The sequence below is a fragment of the Bos grunniens genome, chromosome 5 (genome assembly GCF_055505025.1).
Source record: "Bos grunniens cultivar Pamir isolate PY7600 chromosome 5, Bosgru_T2T1.0, whole genome shotgun sequence".
Taxonomy (NCBI): Eukaryota; Metazoa; Chordata; class Mammalia; order Artiodactyla; family Bovidae; genus Bos; species Bos grunniens.
The window spans coordinates 104,990,239-105,012,017 of record NC_141169.1 but is presented as its reverse complement, the minus strand read 5'-3'; the positions used below and the strand labels follow the sequence as shown (position 1 = coordinate 105,012,017).

At 55.0% G+C, this 21,779-nt stretch overlaps 1 protein-coding gene and 1 long non-coding RNA gene across 2 annotated transcripts; both read left to right on the top strand.

The window, feature by feature from the left end:
- Nucleotides 1–5,698: 5,698 nt before the first annotated feature.
- Nucleotides 5,699–7,070, top strand: LOC147372886 (uncharacterized). Its single transcript, XR_015164341.1, has 2 exons — nucleotides 5,699–5,753; nucleotides 6,863–7,070. It is a non-coding gene; the product is annotated as an uncharacterized LOC147372886 (long non-coding RNA).
- A 6,742-nt stretch (nucleotides 7,071–13,812) lies between these two features.
- On the top strand, nucleotides 13,813–20,356 carry LAG3 (lymphocyte activating 3). Its single transcript, XM_086402192.1, has 8 exons — nucleotides 13,813–14,207; nucleotides 14,510–14,657; nucleotides 15,009–15,268; nucleotides 15,919–16,182; nucleotides 16,593–16,868; nucleotides 19,171–19,413; nucleotides 19,710–19,837; nucleotides 20,122–20,356. Exons 1-8 carry the CDS (start codon nucleotides 14,147–14,149, stop codon nucleotides 20,290–20,292), a joined length of 1,551 nt encoding a protein of 516 aa, XP_086258318.1. The 5' UTR covers nucleotides 13,813–14,146; the 3' UTR covers nucleotides 20,293–20,356.
- The last annotated feature ends 1,423 nt before the right edge of the window (nucleotides 20,357–21,779 follow it).

Below are 21,779 nucleotides of genomic sequence, written 5' to 3'. Positions count from 1 at the left end.
TTATCATTGGCCTGGGGAAGCTATCAGGAGGTTTTATGGAGGGAGATGACAACAGTCTATTTGTATTTTGGGTAGAAAGGCAGTTTATACATTTCAGCAAACATTTCTGAGCTACAATACACCATATACCGAGTTAGGTGTGAAGATCCAAAAATTCTTAAATCATGACTGAAAACCCAAATGAATTAAGCTTAAAGTCAAGTGAGTGATGTTGACCTCTGGAGCAGGGGCAAGACTGGGCTTGGAGAGAAGAGAAGAAGCTCAAGGAATCTTTAGAAAGTGAAATGTGAGGAATCTAGGGATGGAAAGAAGAAGCCATGTCTCAGATGACCATTTGGCATGAATGAATGGGTGGAGAACAGGACCTTTAACTGAAATAGAAAAACGAAGGAACTGCAGTTGGAAGGTGTGGGGTTGAGGCACTGTGGAGGATCCAGGGAGAGAAGACAGAAGAGAATTGGAGTCATGATTTGTGCTCAGGAGTGAAGCAGGCACTGGAGGTGTGAATTTGAGAGTCATCAGGGTTTTTGTTGTTGTTGTTTTCAATGGTTTTTTAATTTACTTATTTTAATTTTTGGCTGTACCCTTCAGTATGTGGGATCTTGGTTCCCCGAACAGGAATGACCAGGGATCAAACCTGCACCCTCTAGATTGGAAGGGGGAGTCTTAACCACTGGACTGCCAGAGAAGTCCTTGAGAGTCATCAGGGTTGGAGGTCTGTGCTGGCAGTGGGACTTAAGCCACTGGAGATGCATGATGGAGTCACTTAGGGAGACTGAAGGCAGGACCCCCGAGATCCAAGCTCTGGGGTTTCCCAGGTGCACACTAGTGGTAAAGAACCTGCCTGCCAATGCAGAGACCTGAAACATGGTTTCAGTACCAGGGTTGGGAAGATCCCCTGGAAGAGGGCATGGCAGCCTCCTCCAGTGTTCTTGCCTGAAGAATCCCATAGACAGAGGAGCCTGGTGGGCTAAAGTCCATAGCGTCACACAGAGTCGTACACAAATGAAGAGACTCAGCATGTGTGCATGACCAGATCATCTCCTAATTTCTCAGTTACTTAGGCTCTTTGAGGAAAAGTATGTTCATTCCCCTGAGATCTGAGCCACCTGGAAGGGATCAGTTGACCCGGCAATCGCCTCCTCCCGGTTGTGAAGTCCTCTCTCGGCCTTTTACCTGCTGGGCAAAATAAGCCTCTAGCTGTCACTCCTGGTCCGAGTCCCCTAGCCTTTTCTATTTTTTTCATGATAATTTAGTTTACTTCTGAATATTTTAAATATAATGGAAACAAATATAACAGTTTTGTTTCAAAACTCGAGGTATCAACCATTAAAAGATGGGGATTTGGTAAAAAAAAAAAGTGGTTTATTGAATACTTACAATGTTTACACATTTAATATTAATTCCACTTAGTTTTAGAGGATGGAAGTGCACAAAACAAGGAGCTGTTGGAAACATCTTCAAAGTGGGAACCACAGCAGATGGAACCGTGGTGCCAGACATCCACCCCCAGTGGTGGTGGTGGCTCAGTCGTATCTGACTCCTGCGACCCCATGGGCTGTAGCCCCCCAGGCTCCTCTGTCCGTGGCATTTCCTAGGCAAAAATATTGAAGTGGGTTGTCATTTCCTTCTCCATCCCCTAGCCTTTTCAATTTCACTTTCCTCTCCTCTGGGTCAGCCACATAGTCTATTTCGTCTGTGAAAATGTGGAAATTCTGAGCAAACATGCATCTGTGGTAAAGTACATGACAAGAGTGGCCCACGTGACCCTCCAACACGGCAGCCAGAGTTGCTCTTGACTTTTCTACCTACCGAACACTGGGATGGAGATGGAAAAAGAGGCAGAAAAAGAAAAGGAGGTTTAGGACCAAGGTCTGAAGTGGTGCTGCACCATATGGTAGCCACTAGGCACAGGTAGTATTTAAATTTAATTAAAATTGGGAATTCCCTGGCAGTCCAGTGGTTAAAACTCAGCAATGTCACTGCTGTGGCCTGGGTTCAACCCCTAGTCAGGGAACTAAAATCCTACAAGTCAATTAGCACAGCTGGAAAAAAGGAAAAAAAAGAGTCAGACTTATTTTAAATACATAATACATTTAATGAAAATTAAAGTAAAAAAAAATGCAGTTCTTCAGTTGCAGTAGCCACATTTCAAGTCTTCAGTAACCACACATGGCTCGTGGCCACTGTATTGGAAACTATAGATATAGAACAGTCCCATCACTGTAGAAAATTTTACTGGACAGAGTCAGAAAGCATTTATAAATACTACCTTCTTCTGGACTTTTTTGAAGGCCTGTGAAGGCTTTTGGAAAAGAAGAAGGGAAAATTGGATGAAGGCAGTCAAAAGGTATAAGCTTCCAGTTATAAGGTAAATATGAGGATGTAACATACGTGATAAATATAATTAGCAGTGTTGTATGCTATACACGTAAGAGTTCTTACCACAATGAAAAAAAACTTTTCTAATTCATTAATTTTGTATCTGGATTTGATGATGGATATTCACTATTCACTAAACTTGGCCCTTCCCAGGTGGTAAAGAACCTGCTTGCCAAAGCAGGAGACATATGAGACACGAGTTCAATCCCTGGGTCAGGAAGATCCTCTGGAGGACAGCATGGCAACCACTCTAGTATTCCTGCCTGCAGAATCCCATGGACAGAGGAATCTGGCGGGCCACAGTCCATAGGGTTGCAAAAGAGTCGGACACAACTGAATGAACTTAGCACACATGTACGCATGTTCACTAAAATTATTGTGGGTATCATTTCACGATATATATAAAGTCAAATCATTATGCTGTACACTGTAAACAAACAGTGCCAGATGTCAATTATATCTCAGTAAAACTGAAAGAAAAAAAAAAAGAAAGAAAAGCACACATAAAGGGGAGAAACTGAAAGGAGGGGAGCGAGGAATTGGGCAACAGCAAACTCTTAAGTGTAAAAGTGAAGGAGGTCATGAAGGATGCACAGAGAATAAGAAAAGCCAATCGAAGAATCTAGAGGAGAGCTATGATGATAAAACCCATGATTTTTTTAAAGTTTTTTAAAAACTTTATTCATTTTTGGTTGTGCTGGGTCTCTGTTGCTGCACAAGGGCTTTCTCCAGTTGCAGTGAGCAGGGGCTAATCTCTAGTTGCAGTGCTCAGGCTTCTCTTGTTGCAGAGCATGGGCTCTTAGGTGCATGGGCTCAGTATTTGTGGCACATGGGCTTAGTGGCCCCGAGGCACGTGGAATCTTCCCGACCAGGGATCGAACCCGTACCCTGCATTGGCAGGCAGATTCTTAACCACTGGACCACCAGGGAAGTCCAAAACCAATGATTTTTGCTAGAAAGAAAACTCATGAGGAAGTAGGAAAGCCATAGAAATTTTTATTGTGAGGCCGATATCGTAAAAGACAGACTGACCACCAGGACACCAGTAGTTGCTGAGAAGACCCCAAGTCAGAGACAGGCCAGCCCATACCCTGATGCATGCCCTGTGCTTCCACAGCTGCTCAAGGAAGGAAAGCTGAGAGCGCTTTGAGGCAGAATCGAAGATGCGGTGTCAGGGTTGTACAACTCAAGGATGTACTGAACTTTTGCTCCTTGGTGCCTAGCCTTGTGCCAGACACCCTTCTCAGGAGAAGGAGACATCAGTAAGGGTTGGGGAGTGAGGAAGGCAGTCTGGAGTTGGGAACAAGAGGTCTAGAATCCAGAGAGATCAGGGAGGTACCCCAGAAAAGGAGCACCCCTGGACATGGGACGGGGTGCTATCCGGCGCAAGACAGTGCTGGACACCTGTCCTTTTTCAGGTTTGTACTTTGAATGACCTCTCCCATCTCTTCCTGGAGGGCACGGAGGGACCAGATCTTTTCCATTCAGCTTTGTGTCTCCATCGCAGAGCACAGGGGCTCATCACAAAGAGGAAGCAAGCAAGAGCAAAAGTGAAAGTCACTCAGTCGTGTCTAACTCTTTGCGACCCCATGGACTATACAGTCCAAGGAATTCTCCAGACCAGAATACTGGAGTAGGTAGCCATTTCCTTCGCCAGGGGATCTTCCCAACCCAGGGATTGAACCCAGGTCTCCCACATTGACAACTTGAGGGGGCATGTTCCTGACAAACGTGGCTTCATGTTGTCATGAAGATGATTTCTTGGGACTTCCCTAGCGGTCCAGCAGTTAAGAATCTGCCTTCCAATGCAGATTCGATCCCTAGTGGGGGAACTAAGATCTGACACGCTGCAACTACTGAGCCCGGAGAAGCTCAACAGGAAGAATAAAGAAAGATGATTTCTTTAGGAACACTTCTGTGGGTAACATCATCAAAGCAAACTTGACCAAAGTTAGGCTGGTTGAAATCTCTTTAGCAGTCTGTCTCCTCTTGACTCTGACTCCCCACTGTCTTGAGTTTTGAAATAAAAAAGTTTTGTTTTTTTTTTTTAGCAAAGGAAAAATGAGGAATAGCAAATGAGGTCATTGGGAGTGGAGTGAGATGAAGAGCATAGTGAGGAGTGGAGGGGTCCAGCTTTCAGGTTTCTGTCCTCCCACCCTTGAATAATAGCTAACTAGGCCTTCCTTAGCACTTTAACTAACAAATAGGCAAGCTAGAAAAAAAAAAAAAAAACACACCAGGAAGCTAGAGAGAGAGAAGAATTAACTTAAGAATGAGATGGAAATAGTTGGAGTTGAACATCTTCCACACAGTGGTTGAGGGAACTGCTAGGATGTCGGAAGGCAGAGTTTCCAGGGGGCTCAGGCCTCCCCTTTTCTCACCTGGCCTCCCTTTTCCCACCTCCAGAAAATGTGTAAGAAGCAGAATTTCCGCCCATTCAACTAGTGGAAAATTCTCTGTTGAGCTCTAGAGTAAAAACTCTAGAACAGGCAAGGCCTCAGAGATGGTGCTCTCGAAAGGCGAAAGGCGCAAACAGACAAGGTGGCATCATTTAACTCTCGTGGCCCCAGAGACCAACCCCAAGGAATAGGACGTGCGCTTTCAGCACCCCACTCATTCCAAATTCATCCTAAGTGTCCTGTCTAGCTTTTCTTTCGTGAAGCCAAGCCTTCGGGAGACTGATCTGCTGTCCAACCAGGCAGCGAGGGCTAAGGGGTGCTTCTCTCAAGCAGGAAAGGACTTAGATCCAGGCCTTCTGCTTTCTAGATCTTTTTCCTTTGGTCCCTGCGGACCCTAGTGTCCAAACTCTTAAATTCTCAAGGCTCTCCCTTGGGCCTTGGGGCAGGATTCCCATTCTCTGTCTCTCCATCTCCCTGGAATTTTCCACTGCAGCTGCCTCCGCTCCCAGACACCCCTCCCTGGGCAAAATTCCCGGCTCCCTCCGCCTCCCCTTCCCTAATCACACCTCGATCCCACCCCTCGGCCCTTAGGCCCAGCCCACAGTCCAACCCACAGCCCACACTAACCCCGGTGGTCCCAGTTAGAGAAATGGGAGGCCAGACCCTTATAGAAGGGTGAGAGGGAGGGACCCAGGCTCCCTCCGGGGAAGGGAGAAAGGGCAGTGGAGGGGTTGGCCCCCTGTGGGGCTAGAGTGGGGGGAGTGGCCCTCCTCAAATCCCCATATAAGGCAGGGCAAGCAGTGAGGCTCCTGGATTGGCTGATTCAAATGAGCATTCCACCTGGCAACAGGGTTTCTATTGGCTCTCAGGAAAAATAGGAGGAAGGTGGACGGAGGTTGTTGGTGGCGGTGATTGGAGGGGGGGAGGGGAGTGGAGGTGACCGGAGTGGGGGGCGGTTACCAGGGCAACAGGGTAAGAGCCCAGCAGGGTGTCCGAGACAGCAGGCGGGGCTGCGAGGTGGAGAAGTGGGGAAGAGGAAAGGAGGGTGGGAGGGAGAGGAAAGAGACTGACGGGGAGGGAGCCAGACAGGGAGACTGGGGCGGGCGGGCGGGCGGGGTGGGGGGTGGGGGGGCGGGTTGGAAAGGAGGGGGAAGAGGGAGGTAAATGAAGCCAGAGAGAACAGAGATGGAGAGGGTCAGTGATCGCTAAAGACATCAGCGAGTGTGTCAGAGAAACAGAGAACGAGAGATGGAAAGATCTGAGCAAGATGGACAGAGTTCGGCAAGGAAAAACCTGGGTGGGGCTCCAAGATTTTTGAGGAGTCAGAGACTGAGAAACTGATAGAAGAGTCAGAAAGAGAAATTGGGAGGTGTGGACACCAAAGGACCAAAAGAGGGAGTATTAATGGACTCAAAGACTAAATGGTGCTGATGAGTCGGTTATGTCTTTTTTTATTAAGAAAATGAAAATGATGACTGAGGGACAAATACAGGAGTGCACATACACCAAAGATATCTTGGTTCCAACCCTAGCCTTCCATTCCATCCATCTTCCCCACGACCTTTGCTACACATCCCAGCTGCTGTCCCCTCCTGAAACTCCAAGCTTCTCAAAATGACCCAAAGAGACTGAGACTGAGGGCAAGGAGCTGAGGGTGCATGGAACAGTTGTGGGCTGGAAACCCCTGTAGAGGAGGCAGTTATTAATATAATCCAGAAAGGCTGGGGAAGATGGCAGCAGAAGAAGGAGACACCAAGAGAGGGAAAATGTGGGAAATAAGGACGTGAAGAGGAGTTGAGAAAGATGAGCTAAAGATGCAAGGCCGGTGACAGACTCAGATAAGACAAGAACAGTGTTGTCTGGAGAGAGAGGGAAGGCAAACAGAGATGGGAGGTAGAAGAGGGCAACTGAGGAGTGGAGAAGAGGCGACAGAAGATGAGAGATGTGAGACAGAAATGGATGAGAAGGGATGAGGAGAGATGGAAGGACCAGGCAGAGAAAAGTGAGGTGGGATGGGCAAATAAGAAAGGTCGAAGATGAAAAAAGGGAGAGGAGATTGGAAGGCCTCTGACTTCCCTCAGATTCCAGACAAGAGCAGGAATGGAGGAACCCAGCCGGGGTCACAAATGTCAGCCTCGGGCAGGACGGAGGGTGGGCTGCCTTTTCTGCTCTTCCACCCCCTCTCAAGGCCACCCAGAGAACGAAGATGCCGGAGGAGAGGGGAAATCCAGCGAGAAGTGGAAGTAGCTCCCGCCCTCTTCCTCCTCTTTCAGCTTTTGGTTTCTCAAATACCTGCCCGGCCTTTCCATCTGCTTCCCCCCCACCCCCACCCCACCCCATCCCTTAGCAAAATCTCAGGGGCTTTTTTTGGCGGGGGGGGGGGGGGGGGAAGGCGGTCGGCAGGATCCAGGCCATCCCTCCAGTCCGCCCCCAAAAGCCAGACTCGACGTTCGCAAGCAGTGGGTAGGGATTCGGGGAGGTCCCTCCCCGCAGGAACCCCACCCCTTCCCACCTCCGCGCCCCACTCCATTCTCCGCGACCACAGTCTCTCCATTTCCCCCTCCTAGTCTAGTGCTCCCTCCCGCCTCGCGTGCGCTCCCTCCCCTCGCTTTCATCCTCCTATCCCCACCTCTCCAACCTCCGCTTTCATCCCCCTCCCCTCTCTTCTCCTCCCAGCTCCCGCCTGCCCCACCCCTGGGAAGCCCCTCCCGTCGGGCAGCGCCGCTTTATAAGCGGGTTCTCTGCCCGGGGGCGGCCGCGGCTGGTCGGCGGCAGCTCTGCGGGTGCGGGGGCGGCGAGCCGAGGACCGAGCGACCGCGGCCTGAGCGCGCCGGCCACCGCCCGCACCCCCCTTCCGCCCGCCCTCCGGTCGGCCGCAGCCCTGCGGGTCTCCGCTCCAGACCCACCCCCGCCCCACCCCGCGCGCCTCTGCCGCCTCTTCCTGAGCCCCAGCTTGCCGAGCGGCCGCCGCTGCCGCTGTCGCCGCCGCCGCCGCCACCGCGCCAGGTTCCGGCCGCGGCCAGCCTCTGCCGTCCAGGGCCCTTCCGTCCAGGCCCCGGGACCCCGACTCCCCGCCAGCCCCGGCCCCGGCCCCGGCACCATGTCGGAGAAGAGCGTGGAGGCAGCGGCCGAGTTAAGCGCCAAGGTACGGGCGGGGTCGGCTGCGGCCCGGCACCCACGCGCCCCCGGGCTCCGCGCAGTCGTGCGCCCCTGGCCGCCCCCGACGGCCTCACATTGCTGCCCGGACGCGGGGTCCTCGTGGACCCCACTCCGCCCTCCCCCCGCGCCCCAGCCTGGCGCTGCCTGCCCCGTTCCGCGCGGCTCGCGCCAGCGCCCTCTAGCTTTCCGATCGCCGCGCGCCCGGCTCCCGGCCCGGCCTCTCCGGCCCCGCGCGGTCCCCACCCCTCTCCGGCCCCGGCTCGCGCGCTTCCACTCCGGCCAGTGCCCGTCGGAGCTTTGCGCGTCTCTTCTACCCTATCCCCTCCCCCGCGTCCCTCTCCTGTTCCCAGTCTCCCGTCACCCCTTCCAGTCTGACCTCACCTTCCTCTGCTAAGCGGTTTGAGAGCCTCCGGTGTAAACAGGGCTCTCCCGGGAGGCTGCTCCTCGAGGCCCCTCCCCTCGAGGCCCGACCGTCTCTCGATCCTCTGCTCAGACAGCTACTGCCTCTGTTTTCTCTTTTCATCTGTATCCATTCCTTCCTCCACTGGCCTTCAGGTTTCCTAGTCCCCATAACCGTCCTCCAGCATCTCCCCCAACACTTAAAGAATCTTGAATTCCTAAATATCACAAGAGGGCCGGCACTAGCCTTCGAAAAAGCTGGGGCTGCTTAGCACTGCATGGCATGGCATCGCGCCGCCCCTGCTCTCATCAGCTCCCTTCCCCGGCCCCATCCCTTCGCCCTTGCCTCTCTTCCAGCCTTCCTCTAATTTCCCTAGGGAACCCGCTGAGTGTCGCTTGGGGAAATTAATTCGGCCAGGGTTTGGGGGCTGGGAGCCCGACCTTGGGCGGGGGTGGCTGCTGAGGAGGTCACAGAGGTCTCCCGGAGGCCGGGGAAGTGAAAGGGGGAACCAGTGGGATTGGAGGCAGTGGGAGAGAGGGGCTCCGTGTGAGAGCTGACAAGGTGTGCCAAGCGGCCCTCCGGTGGCATGTGACTTCACTGAGTAGGTGTCTTTGTGTGTCTGAAATCCAGCGAGTGTGTGGGACTGCCCGTGTCAGTTACATGTGTGCATGCAGAGACGTAGCTGTTCCGGGGCCCTGTTGCCGCTTTGTGAGTGCCGAGTAGCTCCACTGTGCCCTTGTGCTGCCTCGAGAGTGTGTGCCAGAATGCCCAAACACCAGGCCATGTGTCTCCAGATCGCGTGGGTGCCCCTCTGTGCCGTGAGTGTGAATCAGTGTCAGCCTGTGTCAGTGTGTGTGCTTGTGCTGAGTAAATGAGGCCAGAGAGTTGCTTAGCACAAGACCTAGGTCACATACCCCCCTGGAAAAGGATCATAAAAGGACAGTGACCAGAAGGACGGGACCGGACCAGACAGGTTAGGAGAGGGCCCGGCCCCTTGGACTTTGGCCTCTGGTAGACTCCCTCCCTCCCTGGCACTCACTCACTCTCCCCCACTGCATCAGCCCCATGAGAAACTTGGGCCAGGGCCACGCAGATCTGGTGCTGGGACCCCCAGAGAGAAGCCAAGACTCCCCAGGCCAAGGCTGTAAGGGGAAGCCCACCAGGTAGGAGAAATGCCATAGTGACCATCTGGCAGAGAAATGAGGACAGCAAAGTGGCATGGAGAAACGCAGTTGGAGTGAGAGGAGCTAGTGTTTTGCGTGCCCCGGAAAGGGAGAAGGGAATTGAGCGACCTGCCTGGCCAACCACCCCCACACCAAACCTCTGTCCTACCCCCAACCCTGCTCCAGAAAGGACACACCCTCCCAGGGTGATCCACTCACCCAGAAAACTTCCATCCCCATGGAATCGGATATAGAGTTGCACACCAATACCAGATCCCATCTGATCATCCAGAGCACCACAGTGCCTGCCAAGGGGTGGGGTGGAGAGAGCACTGGAATGTCAATGGGAAGAACCGCTGTGGTGTCCCCAGAGAGTGGGGACTCTTGTGAGCACCTCTCTCAGCCACATCACATCAAGACAAGACATCAAAGGTGTGCCTGCTGGGGTCTTGAGGAGGAGAGAGGGACCAGTGTGTGGAGGGAGGGGACTCCAGGCAGGTACCTTATTCTCACCCGCTTTCCCATCCCACCCACACAGACCTTATGTCTCTTCCTGTACCATGTCCTGTCCCATAGACTTCCCCTTCCACGTTTCCCTTACTCTACTCCCCCTACATCCCCAGAAATGGTCACTCCTGCCCTTCTACACACCAGCGCACACACCACACCAGGGTACACACTGTGCCCATGCGCACACTCCAGGTGGTCAGGAGGAGGAAGCCCCCTTGGCCAGGAGTGGGCAGAGGTGAGAGGGGACACTGGGAGTTATTCCCCCGGGGGCTCTCCCTATTCGTGTAGTGTTGGGCCAGGTAGGAGCCTGAAGATGAGGGGGGCACACAGACGGAGAGAAACAAAGGCTTTGAAGCTGAGGGGGAAGCAGGAAGGGATGCCCAGGAGAGAGTCCTCCGGAAAAGGCCCCAGAGGTAGACAAAAGGCAGAGCTGGGCCTGCAGTGGGAGGGGGCAGGCGAAGGAGGGACCTCAAGAGGGGGTGGGGCGTCAGGGCTGCGAGCAGATGGAGGGAGATTTGCTTTGCTGAGCTGAACTCTTCAGCCGGTGAGGCTGGGCAGAGCTTGGTGGGGGTGGAAGGCGATTACCTTGACTGCCTTTCCCCTGGCTTCATCACTCTTCCTCCTCCCTTGGGGAAGCAGTCTGGTCTCAGCCCCTTTGCGGCAGCAGCGACCTTGGGACCTCTGCTGTGTCTCTGAGCCGCCCTGGCCACCTTTTCCATTTTCCACCCCTCTAAGCTTACTGGGGCTTCCCTGGTGGTGGGCTCGACGGTAAATAATCTTCAATGTGGGAGACCTGGGTTCAATCCCTGGGTTGGGAAGCTCCCTGGGAGAAGGGAATGGCAACCCAACTCCAGTATTCTTGCCTGGAGAATCCCATGGACAGAGGAGCCTGGCGGGCAACAGTCCATGGGGTCGCAAAGAGTCCGACTGGACTGAGCAACTTGACACGCAAGCTCACTGCAGAGGGAGAAGTGCAGCTGGAGGGAATTAAGGGCAGCAGATCCTGTGTGGTCAGAGGAAGGTGACCTCTTTCTCTCTCTTGTAGGACCTGAAGGAGAAGAAAGAGAAGGTGGAGGAGAAGGCAGGCCGGAAAGAGCGAAAGAAAGAAGTGGTGGAGGTGCGCAGGGGTCACCTGCCCACTGGGCCCCCAGCCACGTTCCCCCGAGGCCAGCCTTTCCGTGACCCCGCCCACCAAGTCGCCCTGCCCCGGGCCCCGCCCAGGCCCCTTGCCATTGGCGGGGACGATGGGTGGAGGCACTGGGCTAGCCTGACGCCTCCCTCTCCCGGTCCCCGCAGGAGGAGGAGAACGGCGCAGAGGAGGAAGAAGAAGAAACTGCCGAAGACGGCGAGGAGGAGGATGAAGGGGACGAGGAAGGTGGGGAGGGGCGGGGAACCGTCAGGGTGGGTTTGAAGAACTAAAAGCAGGGCTGAGGGCCGCCACAGGGGGTCTCTGCTGGAGCTTCCAGCCCTTCCCCCAATGACCCATTTCTGGCTCCTCAGATGAGGAAGAAGAAGAAGATGAGGACGAAGGGCCCGCGCTGAAGAGAGCTGCTGAAGAGGAGGTTTGGGCTGGGTTGCGGGTTTGAGGGGCTGTCAGGGATGCAGCAGGGCCGGGAGCCCTTGGATTTGGACCGAGATGCCGGTGGTGCAGGGATGCAGGGCGGGGTGGGCTGGAGCAGGACAGGGGGCGGTCCCTCTCCTGGTTGACAGCTACCCTAGCTCTTTCCCTCTCCACAGGATGAAGCGGATCCCAAGCGGCAGAAGACGGAAAATGGGGCGTCGGCATGAGCCCCCTGCCAGTGGGCTGGGGGTGGTGGGAGGCCCCTCGGGGCCCGGAGGTGGGGGTGGGGAGCGCCGCGTGCAACCACTTTTCACCTGGCTCCCTGCTCTGGGCCCCGCGCCAGAGTTTCTGCCCTCTCTCCCCCCCAGCCTTCTCATGCCACACCTACATCCTCACTGCCATCTTCCACCTCCTTACCTGCTCCATCTGAGCTCCCCAGCTGGTCCCCAGTCACCCCCTTCCCTCTCCTTCCTCTCTCCCTGCCCTTCCCACAGCCAGCCCCTCCCTCCTTCAATAGCCTCTCCTTCCTAACCTCTGCATCCCAGCCTCATGTCATCCTGCCCTGCCCGTCCCTACCCTGCCTGATCCCTGGGTCTCCTTCCTCAGATCCCTTTCTCTCAGACAGCGCCAGGACGGGGTGGGGCCAGGGTTGGGGCCGAGCCCCACAGTTGCCCCCCTCCCCTCCCCTTTTTTTGTATAATTTAATAAAGAAACGGTCGCGCTTCTGTTTTTAACCTGTCTCCTGCTTTCCCGGGACAGAGCGAGGAGGGTGGCCCAGGGCACATTCTGTCTGGACCCTTCCCCTCTGAAAAAGCAGCGGTACCTTCCTACCACCCCACCCTCCACCGTCTTGAGAAGATAACTGCTGCACTCCGGGGTGGACAGGGGGCGCTGTGGCTCTGAGAGCCGACTGGCGTCCTGGTTTTGAGTTCCTGGTGATGCTCCTCCCAGCCATAAACACCCCCTGTGCTGCGAGCCCACACCAGGCTAGACACTGCTGAGCCCAGTGGAAAGCTACCAAGCCCTATCGTGCTGAGCCAGGCACAGAAGTAGCCTCAGAAACAGGAAGTCCTGCCCCTGAAGTGGGAGAGGGCAGGCAGCCTAAATCTGGGCCTCCTTGGACACAGTGAGAGTTGGCTGGCACCGAGGAAGTCAGCTACCTCCTGGTCAAGCTGGGAAAACTCCAGGGCCTCTTGTGGTCCCAGGCCTGCTTGAGTTTTGGCTCCTTTGCCTGGGCGGGGTAGGAAGCATGAGTTCCCCTCTGGCCTTCTCAGGCTTCCTTTCCTAGTTCTGCCTCAGTTTTTCCTGAGTTTGAGCTGCAGGATTTCTGCATTTTTTCCATATCACCCTCTTAGTTAGGAAGCTCTGGATTGGGAGAGCCTGCTGATTACACAGAGGTCTAATCACAGGAGTGTGTGATTCATTGATGCCATTCACCCCAAAAGATGAGAAGACTGGGAACTTCATTGGCAGTCCAGTGGTTAAAACTACAGGCTTCCACTGCTGGGGGTGAGAGTTTGATCCCTAGTCAGGGAACTAAGATCCCGCATGCTGCATGGCCAAAAAATAATAACAAAAAAATAAAGATGAGAAGATACGTATAAGTCACCTGGCATCAGGACTACACACACACACAACTTTTGTCTTCAGACTCCCTGACCTTGGCAAACTGTTTAATCTATGATCCTGCCTCAGTTTACGCATCTGTACAATGGGGGATAAGATTAGATTTCATGAGTTAATGCCCTGCATTGCAGTGCCCAGCACATAATGAAAGCATAATACAGTATAGCTATTCTATCCCCTGTGCTTAGGGTGCCCTTCAGACCTAACATCTTTTAGAGTTCAATAAAGCTTCTAGGGGTCATTTGATGGGTAGGGAGGCAGGTGGACAGGGTAATGAAGTTCTGGGACATTAAGGGATGAGCACCAAGGGAAGGGCTTGCCAAGACAGTATGAACCTGGGGCCTGGGGAGGCAATTCAGAAATGAGCAAGTGGGTACTTCGAGGCAGAAGTTCCCCCGGGAAAGAGACCAGTCAAGGGTGGGGGAGGGGGAGGGGGCGGTGGGGACACCCAGGACTGAGGAAATAAACAAGGGGAGCGCCACCACAAGGGTGGAGGGTAACGCTGCTGGGAATCAGCCCCCTCAGACTTTCCACTGCGAAGCGAAACCGTGAGCCCCGTGGTGTTGGGGGGGGGGCAATGGGGAGGGGAAGTGGGGAAGGTGGAGGGAAGGCAGAAGGGACAGGGGCCAGGGCCCTGGAAGCAGTAGAACAGCCTCCAGCTCAAGACAGCCACTGTGCCTCCACTCTGCCTGCACCCTGCCCTTTCCTGGGGACCCCCACCCCTCCCCTGACCCCCACCTCAGGCTACCTGATCTGTCTGGCTTTCCTCTAGACTCCAGCTTCTGGTCACTGGTTCCTCCCTCTCTCTCCAAGCCTCCATCCCTCTTTTTTCTAGATTCTCTTCCTCTGACTCCCTCATTGCAGAACCTCTCTTTCAAACTTTAGTCCTTCCCCACTTTCCGAACTCTTGCCTTTGGAGGGTTGTGTGGTCCAGGCCTCGAGGGAGATGCTGTGGGAGGCTTGGTTCCAGGTCTGGCTGTTTCTGCAACTCCTATGGGCGGCTGCAGGTAAGATGGGGACTACTCTCTGGGAGGGTTGACCTCCAGATCCATAGCAGAAGTTCAGCAGGGAGCTCTCGGTGACCACACAGATGCCAAGGTCCTTAGATTGGGTGGATTCTCCTATGCCTTCCTCGGGGCCATTTCAGCCCCCCAAATCTCTCTTCGTCTCCCCCTTGGCAGGGAAGGGGCAGAAACCCAAGGTCTCCCTTCTGCCCAGTTTCTCCCTCGGAAAAACTCGGAGGCTCCTTCTCTGCTTTGAAGTCTCTCGGCTCATGGCCCCTCCCCTTGGCCTCTCTTTTCCTCCCCAGTGGAGGCTCCAGAGCCCGGGGCAGAGGTCCCAGTGGTGTGGGCCCAGGAGGGGGCTCCTGCCCAGCTCCCCTGCAGCCCCACAATCCCCCTCCAGGATCTCAGCCTTCCGCGGACAAGACAAGTCACTTGGCAGCATGTACCAGAGAGGTATGCACCCCAAACTGCGATGACAGGGATCCCCAGATTCAGCGGTAATGGCATCTAGATTTAGGCTCTAAAGCCCAACCCAGCCCTCTGTAAATACAGAGGCGCCCCCCTATTCCTGCCCCTCCCCCCATCCTCTGCAGACTGCTACCCTCACACCTGCATCCCCAGGCACGGCTGCCTCTCCGGTAGTGGATGGTGCTGGCCCAATTGGAACGAGGGGACAGGACGGTTAGCAGTTCAGAAATCTTCCCTGTGGGTGGACTCCCTCATCCTCAAGGTGTGGTTGGACTGCCTCTTCCCCGGGGCTTCTTCCCCTCGGATTTCTCAGTCCCATCTTTCTCTCCCGTCCAGTGGCTCCGCGGCGCCCACCCCCCGGGGTCCCGGGCCCCGCCGCTACACAGTGCTGAGGCTGGCCCCCGGAGGCCTGCGCATTGGCAAGCTGCCCCTGCAGCCCCGCGTGCAGCTGGAAGAAATGGGCCTCCAGCGTGGGGACTTCTCGCTGTGGCTGCGCCCGGCCCGACGTGCCGACGCCGGCGAGTACCACGCCGCCGTGCGCTTCGGGAACCGCGCCCTTGCCTGCCGCCTCCGTCTGCGCGTGGGCCAGGCGGCGGGTAGGTGGGGGCGGGACGCGGGGAGCGAGGCTGGGAGGAGGGCGCCCGGTATCCCGCGGCCCAGGAGGCAGGAAGGGCAGGGCATAGGCTGCTTGTGCTTCTAAGGATGCGCCCCTGGCCCTGCCGGAGAGCTTCCAGCCCAGGGGCGGAAGGGGGTGGTGAGCCTGTCTGCAGGATGGGAGGTGCCCCCAGAAAAGCACGTCGGGGTGGGGGGGGTGGAGGGCGGGCTCGGTGGAGAGATCGTATCACCCCTTGAGCTTTCCTTCCCCCACCCACAGCTGGAGTGCCAGGGTGGAGGAGGGGAGGCACTCCTTGGAGGGGAGACTGAGGGGCTGGAGTGACTCAATTTAGATACCTGTAACTCAGAGAGTGGGCTTAAGGAGATCCTCAAGGAAGATCTGGAGAAAGGGAGGGTAGGCCAAGCCAAGTGAACTGGAGGCAGGGGGCGGGGGAAGTAGGCACCGGACTCTTGGGCTTGTATTTGAAGCACCTCCAGGGGCCAGGCTCTGGGCTGGGTAGGTGGTCTGGAGGAGGGTTGGGAGGGAGAAGACAAGGAGGTCTACAACCAGGCGCCTGTTTCCAGGAGCTTCCAGCTTAGCTGACCTGATGTGTTGGGCAAGCAGGCTGATCAACCTTCTCTGTCTGTCCAGTGACCGCCAGCCCCCCAGGGCCTCTGTGGACCTCCAGTTGGGTGGTCTTGAACTGCTCCTTCAGCCGCCCTGACCTCCCAGCCTCCGTGCACTGGTTCCGAGGCCCAGGCAGAGTCCCTGTTCAGGAGTCCCCACATCATCACTTAGTTGGAAACTTCCTCTTCCTGCCCCAAGTCAGCTCCTTGGACTCTGGGACCTGGGGCTGCAGTCTCACCTACAGAGATGGCTTCAATGTCTCCATCACGTACAACTTAGCTGTTCTGGGTAACTCCTCCAGTCTGCCTTCACACTTGACCACAACCCCTTCCTGCCCCCCGACACCTTCTGCTGACTTCTGAGCCCCCAGATCAAGTCTCTGGCAGTGGATGAAACCTGTGATTACTCTGGGCCTCGCTCTCCCACCCCTTTCTTTTTCCCTTTATGGCCTTTCTTTAGCTTCTCCCCTTCGAGTTTTTCCCTGGGCCATCCAGCCTCCCGTGCCAGTCTTTGGTCTTCCGCTTGCCGGCCTGCCTTGGGCATTCTTGGCATCCTTTGTTCATCCACCTTGTTCTGCTCCTTAGCACCCTTTAAACCGGACCACTTCCTTCATGTTTCTGCCCGCCTCCCCCGCAGACCTAGTGCTCCAGCCCCTCTGTACTCCTCAGCTGTAACTCGGGGTTCCCTTTTCTCCGCAGGCCTGGAGCCCCGAGCCCCTCTGACAGTGTACGCTGGAGCCGGTTCCAAGGTGGAGCTGCCCTGCCGCCTGCCTCCCGGTGTGGGGATCCAGTCTTCTCTCACTGCCATGTGGACCCCGCCCGGGGGAGGCCCTGATCTCCTGGTGGCTGGAGACCGGAACAACTTTACCCTTCGACTGGAGGCTGTGGGTCAGGCTCAGGCCGGGACCTACACCTGCCGCGTCCACCTGCAAGGGCGGCAGCTCAGTGCCACTGTCACTTTGGCAGTCATCACAGGTTAGCAGGTGGGACAAGACAGGAAGAGCAGGTTGGTTGGGCAAAGACTGGGCAAGTCCACCTCATGATGCCAGCCCCCTGGGCACAATTGTGCGGGCTGCCCCCTTGGCCTCTTCTTTTCTCGCCCCCATATAATGAACAGAAACTGAAAATCTCCCCTGAGTCACTGGATGAATGTTCCACTCTTCTGTAAGGGACTCCCCAGCTCTGAATTGGGGGGAGGGTCAGAGAAGTTAGAAGGAGAGGTCACAGAAGTTTGAATGGTTCCAAAGAGGTGGAATATTTATTTTCAGAATCCTTGCCCACTTTGGAGCCAGGGATTGAGTTAAAGTTGCAGGAGGCAGTCTGGACTGGGGGGAGTTGATAAATCAGTCCTGTAGTCACCAAATAGGGCTTCCCTGATAGCTCAGTCGGTAAAGAATCCACCTGCAATGCAGGAGACCCAGTTCGATTCCTGGGTCTGGAAGATCCGCTGGAGAAGGGATAGGCTACCAATTCCAGTATTCTTGGGCTTCCCTGTGGCTCAGCTGGTAAAGAATCTGCCTGTAAGGCAAGAAACGTGGGTTTGATCCCTGGGTTGGAAAGATCCCCTGGAGAAGGGAAAAGCTACCCACTTCAGTATTCTGGCCTGGAGAATTCCATGGACTGTATGGTCCATGGGGTTGCAAAGAGTCAGACACGGCTAAACGACTTTCACAGTCAGCAAATATTTACTGAACAAGGGCTTTTCAAGACAGTGTAAAAGAAACATAGGAGAAAACACCAGACTCAGAAAGTATGTGTTGATTGACTGGTAACTATCACAGCTTGCCGTGTCTGCAGTGCTCATCTGTGGCCACTAAATGGTAGTGCCACATAGGTGGTGCTAGTAGTAAAGAAGCCACCTGCCACCACAGGAGACATAAGAGACGCTGGTTCGATCCCAGGGTCGGGAAGATCCCTTGGAGGAGGACATAGAAACCCAGTATTCTTGCCTGGAGAATCCCATGGACAAAGGAGCTTGGCAGACTATCGTCCATAGGGTTGCAAAGAGTCAGACATGACTGAAGCAACTTAGCATGTATGTGTGCACATAGTAGGTGCTTAATAATGTATATTGGTTGAATGAATAAATGAATCTACTAATAAATAACCCATATCTCAAAGACCAGGGCTGAATTTCCACTTGTTTCCCACGTATCTCTACCTAGATATGGTACCCACACTCAGCCTCACTCTGATCCCCATCTTTTCCTCATACCCAGTCCTCTTGCTAAGTCACTTCTGCATCAGTAACTCCAATCACGTTCTACTCATCCTGAAACCTGGCCTCCTTCCTCCTAATCAGTTGCCACAGTCTACCAGTTCTTTCTGTCCAAAGTCATCTTCTTTTTTATTATCATGAATTTTAAAAATACCTACTCACGTCATTGTGGGGTGTGGGGTCTTCGTGTGGCAAACCAGCTTCTCTCTAGTTGTAGCATCAGAGCTCAGTAGTTGTGGTGCAAAGGCTTAGTTGCCATGTGGGATCTTAGTTCCCTGACCAGGGATCGAAACTGTGTCCCCTGCATTAGAAGGACGATTCTTAACCACCGGACCACCAGGGAGAAATACTGTTGTCTGTGTTTTACAGAGAAGGAACTTTCTCAAAGTCACACAGCTGGGAAGAGCCAGGTTGGGGCTAAACTCGGGTATCTATGCCATCAAGTCTTCAGGGGCCTGTACACCACGGTCAGCTCAAGGTCCTTCATCGGTTGTCTCCTCCTACCCCCATCCCTCACCACATGGCTTCCAGTGCTCTGTCTCTAGACCCAGGGATCGAACCCAGGTCTCCTGCATTGCAGGTGGATTCTTTCCCATTTGAGCCACCAGGGAAGTCCCATCTCTAGATCAGTTGGTCTGCTTTCTAGACATTCAGAAATGGGAACAGGGTTCATTTAGGGGACACAGATGTAAGCCATAGCATGGAGGCAGAAAAAGTGCAAAGTCTTCTGGGGACCAACTCACGTGACTGATATTGGGGGTTCTGAGTCTTTGAATAAAAGTCACAAAAAAGAATCTGAAAAGATACCAGTTTATGTGATCCCTCCGGGCCAGTTTGAGTTTGAACATTCCCCCCAAGGCTGTAGGGAGCCTGGAAAGTTTGGGGGTAGCAGAGTGACCTGATCAGAGCTTTGTCTTGAGATTAATTTGGCCTTGACCCTGATCTCCTCTCCTCAAGTTCACCCAGTCAGAGCCCAGGTGAATAAAGACTTGGGCAGAACCTATGCTTTCAAGGAAGGGGATCAGGTCCCCCAAAGATCTCTTCCCTCTATTTTTTCAGTCACTCCCAAGCCCTATGGATCATCTGGCAGCCTGAGAAAACCCTTCTGTGAGGTGACTCCGGCATCTGGACAAGAGCGCTTTGTGTGGAGCCCCCTGGACAAGCGGTCTCAAAGGCGTTCCCCAGGCCCCTGGCTGCTGACACCGGACGCCAGACCCCTCTCTCAGCCCTGGCAGTGCCGTCTGTACCAGGGGGAGAGGCTTCTCGGGACCGCGGTGTACCTCACCGAGCTGTCTCATCCAGGTCCGAGACCCACAGCGCCACAACCCCAGCTCCAGACCAGCCCCCTCCATCCCACTTCCAGACCGAATCCCACCCCCACTCTTCCCTTTCCAACCAGGGAGCTGACTACGAGCTCTTGTCAAGGCCCAACCCACTTCCACCACGAATTAGCTGAGTGACCCTGGACAAGTCCCTTAAACTCTCCGGGTTTCATTGTCTGTAAAATATGGCAGTGTGGCTAGATGTCCTTCCAGCTGAGACCCTGTGTGTGGTGTGTGTGTGTGTGTCTCTGTTCCAATCCTGTCCTCTCTCCATAGGTGCCCAGCGCTCTGGGAGAGCCCTGGGGGCGGGGAGAACAGCTCACCTCCCTCTCCTCATCCTTGGTCTCCTGTTCCTGCTTCTGTTGGTGACTGGAGCCTCTAGCTTTCACCTTTGGAGAAGACAGGTGAGCCGGGAACCTCCCTCCCCAGTCCTCAGCATGCTGTCTGGCACCCCTTTCTGAGGAAGATGAGCAAAGTGGACCCTGAACTTGCTTCAGAGTCCCTCTTCATGAGCCTCTGCACACCAGGGATGCCTTGTGCCCAAAGGACCCAAGGAAGGTTCACGGGGTGGGGTGGGGTAGGGGGTGCTGAATGGCCTGGGACCAGATGGGCAGGGAGGGAGCTGGGAAGAATAGCTTCTTCCCTTTCCCCTCTTCCTCCTCCTACCCTCCATGTCTTCTTTCTGCAGTGGCGACCCAGAAGATTCTCTGCCTTAGAGCATGGGACTCACCCCTCTCAGGCTTCGAGCAAGACAGGGGAGCTGGAGCCAGAGCTGGAGCCAGAACCAGATCCGGAGGTAGAACCGGAACCGGAACCTGAGCCGGAGTCTCAGCCACAGCTGCAGCCAGAGCAACCCTGACCTGCAGCGGGCAGCCATCCTCATCTCCTCAGCTCAATCCAAATAAACTCCCCGTCAGCAGCAAGCCTGATTCTGGTCCCTTCTTGCATAGGGGATGTTCTGTCTCTGCCCAACCTCTGGGGCTCCCTTCTCACACTGGCCTTCTGACCTACTTTCCCCAGCCAGGCTCACCTCTTCCTCTTTTCCGTTCCTGGTTTCTTGGAGAGTCTCTCATCCTGGTCTCTCTCTCTCTGTCTTACTCTTTCTCTCTCCTGGGTAGTCTTTTCGTGAACGTCTGAGAAGCCCTCACTCCTCTAGTCCGTTCCTCCATCCTTCAGCTCACATTGTGCTGGCTGCCCTGGTTTCCTTTATTTTTGCTGTTTTGGCCCCGCTATGCGCGCCTGACCCTCAGCACTGTCCTTGGCCCTTTGGCTGCAACACACACACACACACACACATACACACACACACTCTTGGAGCAGCCCTGCCAGTCGAGTCCTCTCCGAGACGGGTGAGGGGGGGGTCTCTCAACCTTTCTGAGTGGCAGCCTCCACCCCACCCCCACGTTCCACAGCCATGGGTGACCTGTCTATTCCCAGGCATGAGAACACACTGCCACCCAGCGGTCACTGTGTGTCACACACCACTGGAGGTCACAGAGCCGGGGCAGATTGGCAGTGCAGGGACCTGGGACCAGGGGGCTCAGCAGCTGGTGGGCTGGCTCTGTCTCTGTGGCTGCACTGTCCACGGTCTGCACATGAGCGTGACCTGGCAGCGGTCTCCTGCCTTGTGCACCCTCAGGACACGTCACCGGGTCCCCAGGGGAGTCCTGGGAACAAGTCCCCAAGTAGGGAACAAAAGCAGACACTGGCTGCCACTAAAGCTTCAGAGGTCAGGAGACCCGGCTTCTGATCCTGGATGAGCTGATGTGACCAGAGCTAGTCTCTGAGTCTCAGTTTCTTCACCTGTTAAATGGGATGATGATGCACCCAAAGGGGTTGTTGCAAACATCAGATGATAAAAGGGCCAAGCATCCATTTGTGAAGGAGGAAAGCAGCAAGCCCGCCTGTCCCTCTCCCTCTGTCTGTGTTTGTCTGTCTAAGAGGGGAATGTTCCTCTGGGGCTTGAGAGACAGTGCTTTAGCAGAGCACACGCATACACACACACACACACACAGCGGGACTCAGCCCAACCGCACCCAGAGAGAGACCCAACCCTCTGCCTACAGTGTGTGGGCACCCAGCCTGGACTCAGGCTGAAGGGTCTGTCGCCCTGGTTGAAGGGGAAACACAGGGCAAGTGGGCAGGAGTGGTTGTGCACCAGTGCACAGATGTGGGTTGTTGCAAAGGGACAGCCTGCTGCTGTCCCCTGCCCCCACCCCCTGCCACTTCCCGACCTGGTGTGCCCTGCTCAGTAACACAGACACAAACCACGCAGCTGAAGACCTGCCCTGTGGAGGCACAATGGTCAGAGACTTGGGGACAGAACAGGGAGAGGGGCCTCTTCAT

Coding starts and splice junctions, on each gene's coding strand:
- LAG3 (XM_086402192.1), top strand. CDS start 14,147: ATGCTGTGGGAGGCTTGGTTCCAGGTCTGGCTGTTTCTGCAACTCCTA. Junction 14,208..14,509: donor ACTCCTATGGGCGGCTGCAG/GTAAGATGGGGA, acceptor TTTCCTCCCCAG/TGGAGGCTCCAGAGCCCGGG. Junction 14,658..15,008: donor TGGCAGCATGTACCAGAGAG/GTATGCACCCCA, acceptor TCTCCCGTCCAG/TGGCTCCGCGGCGCCCACCC.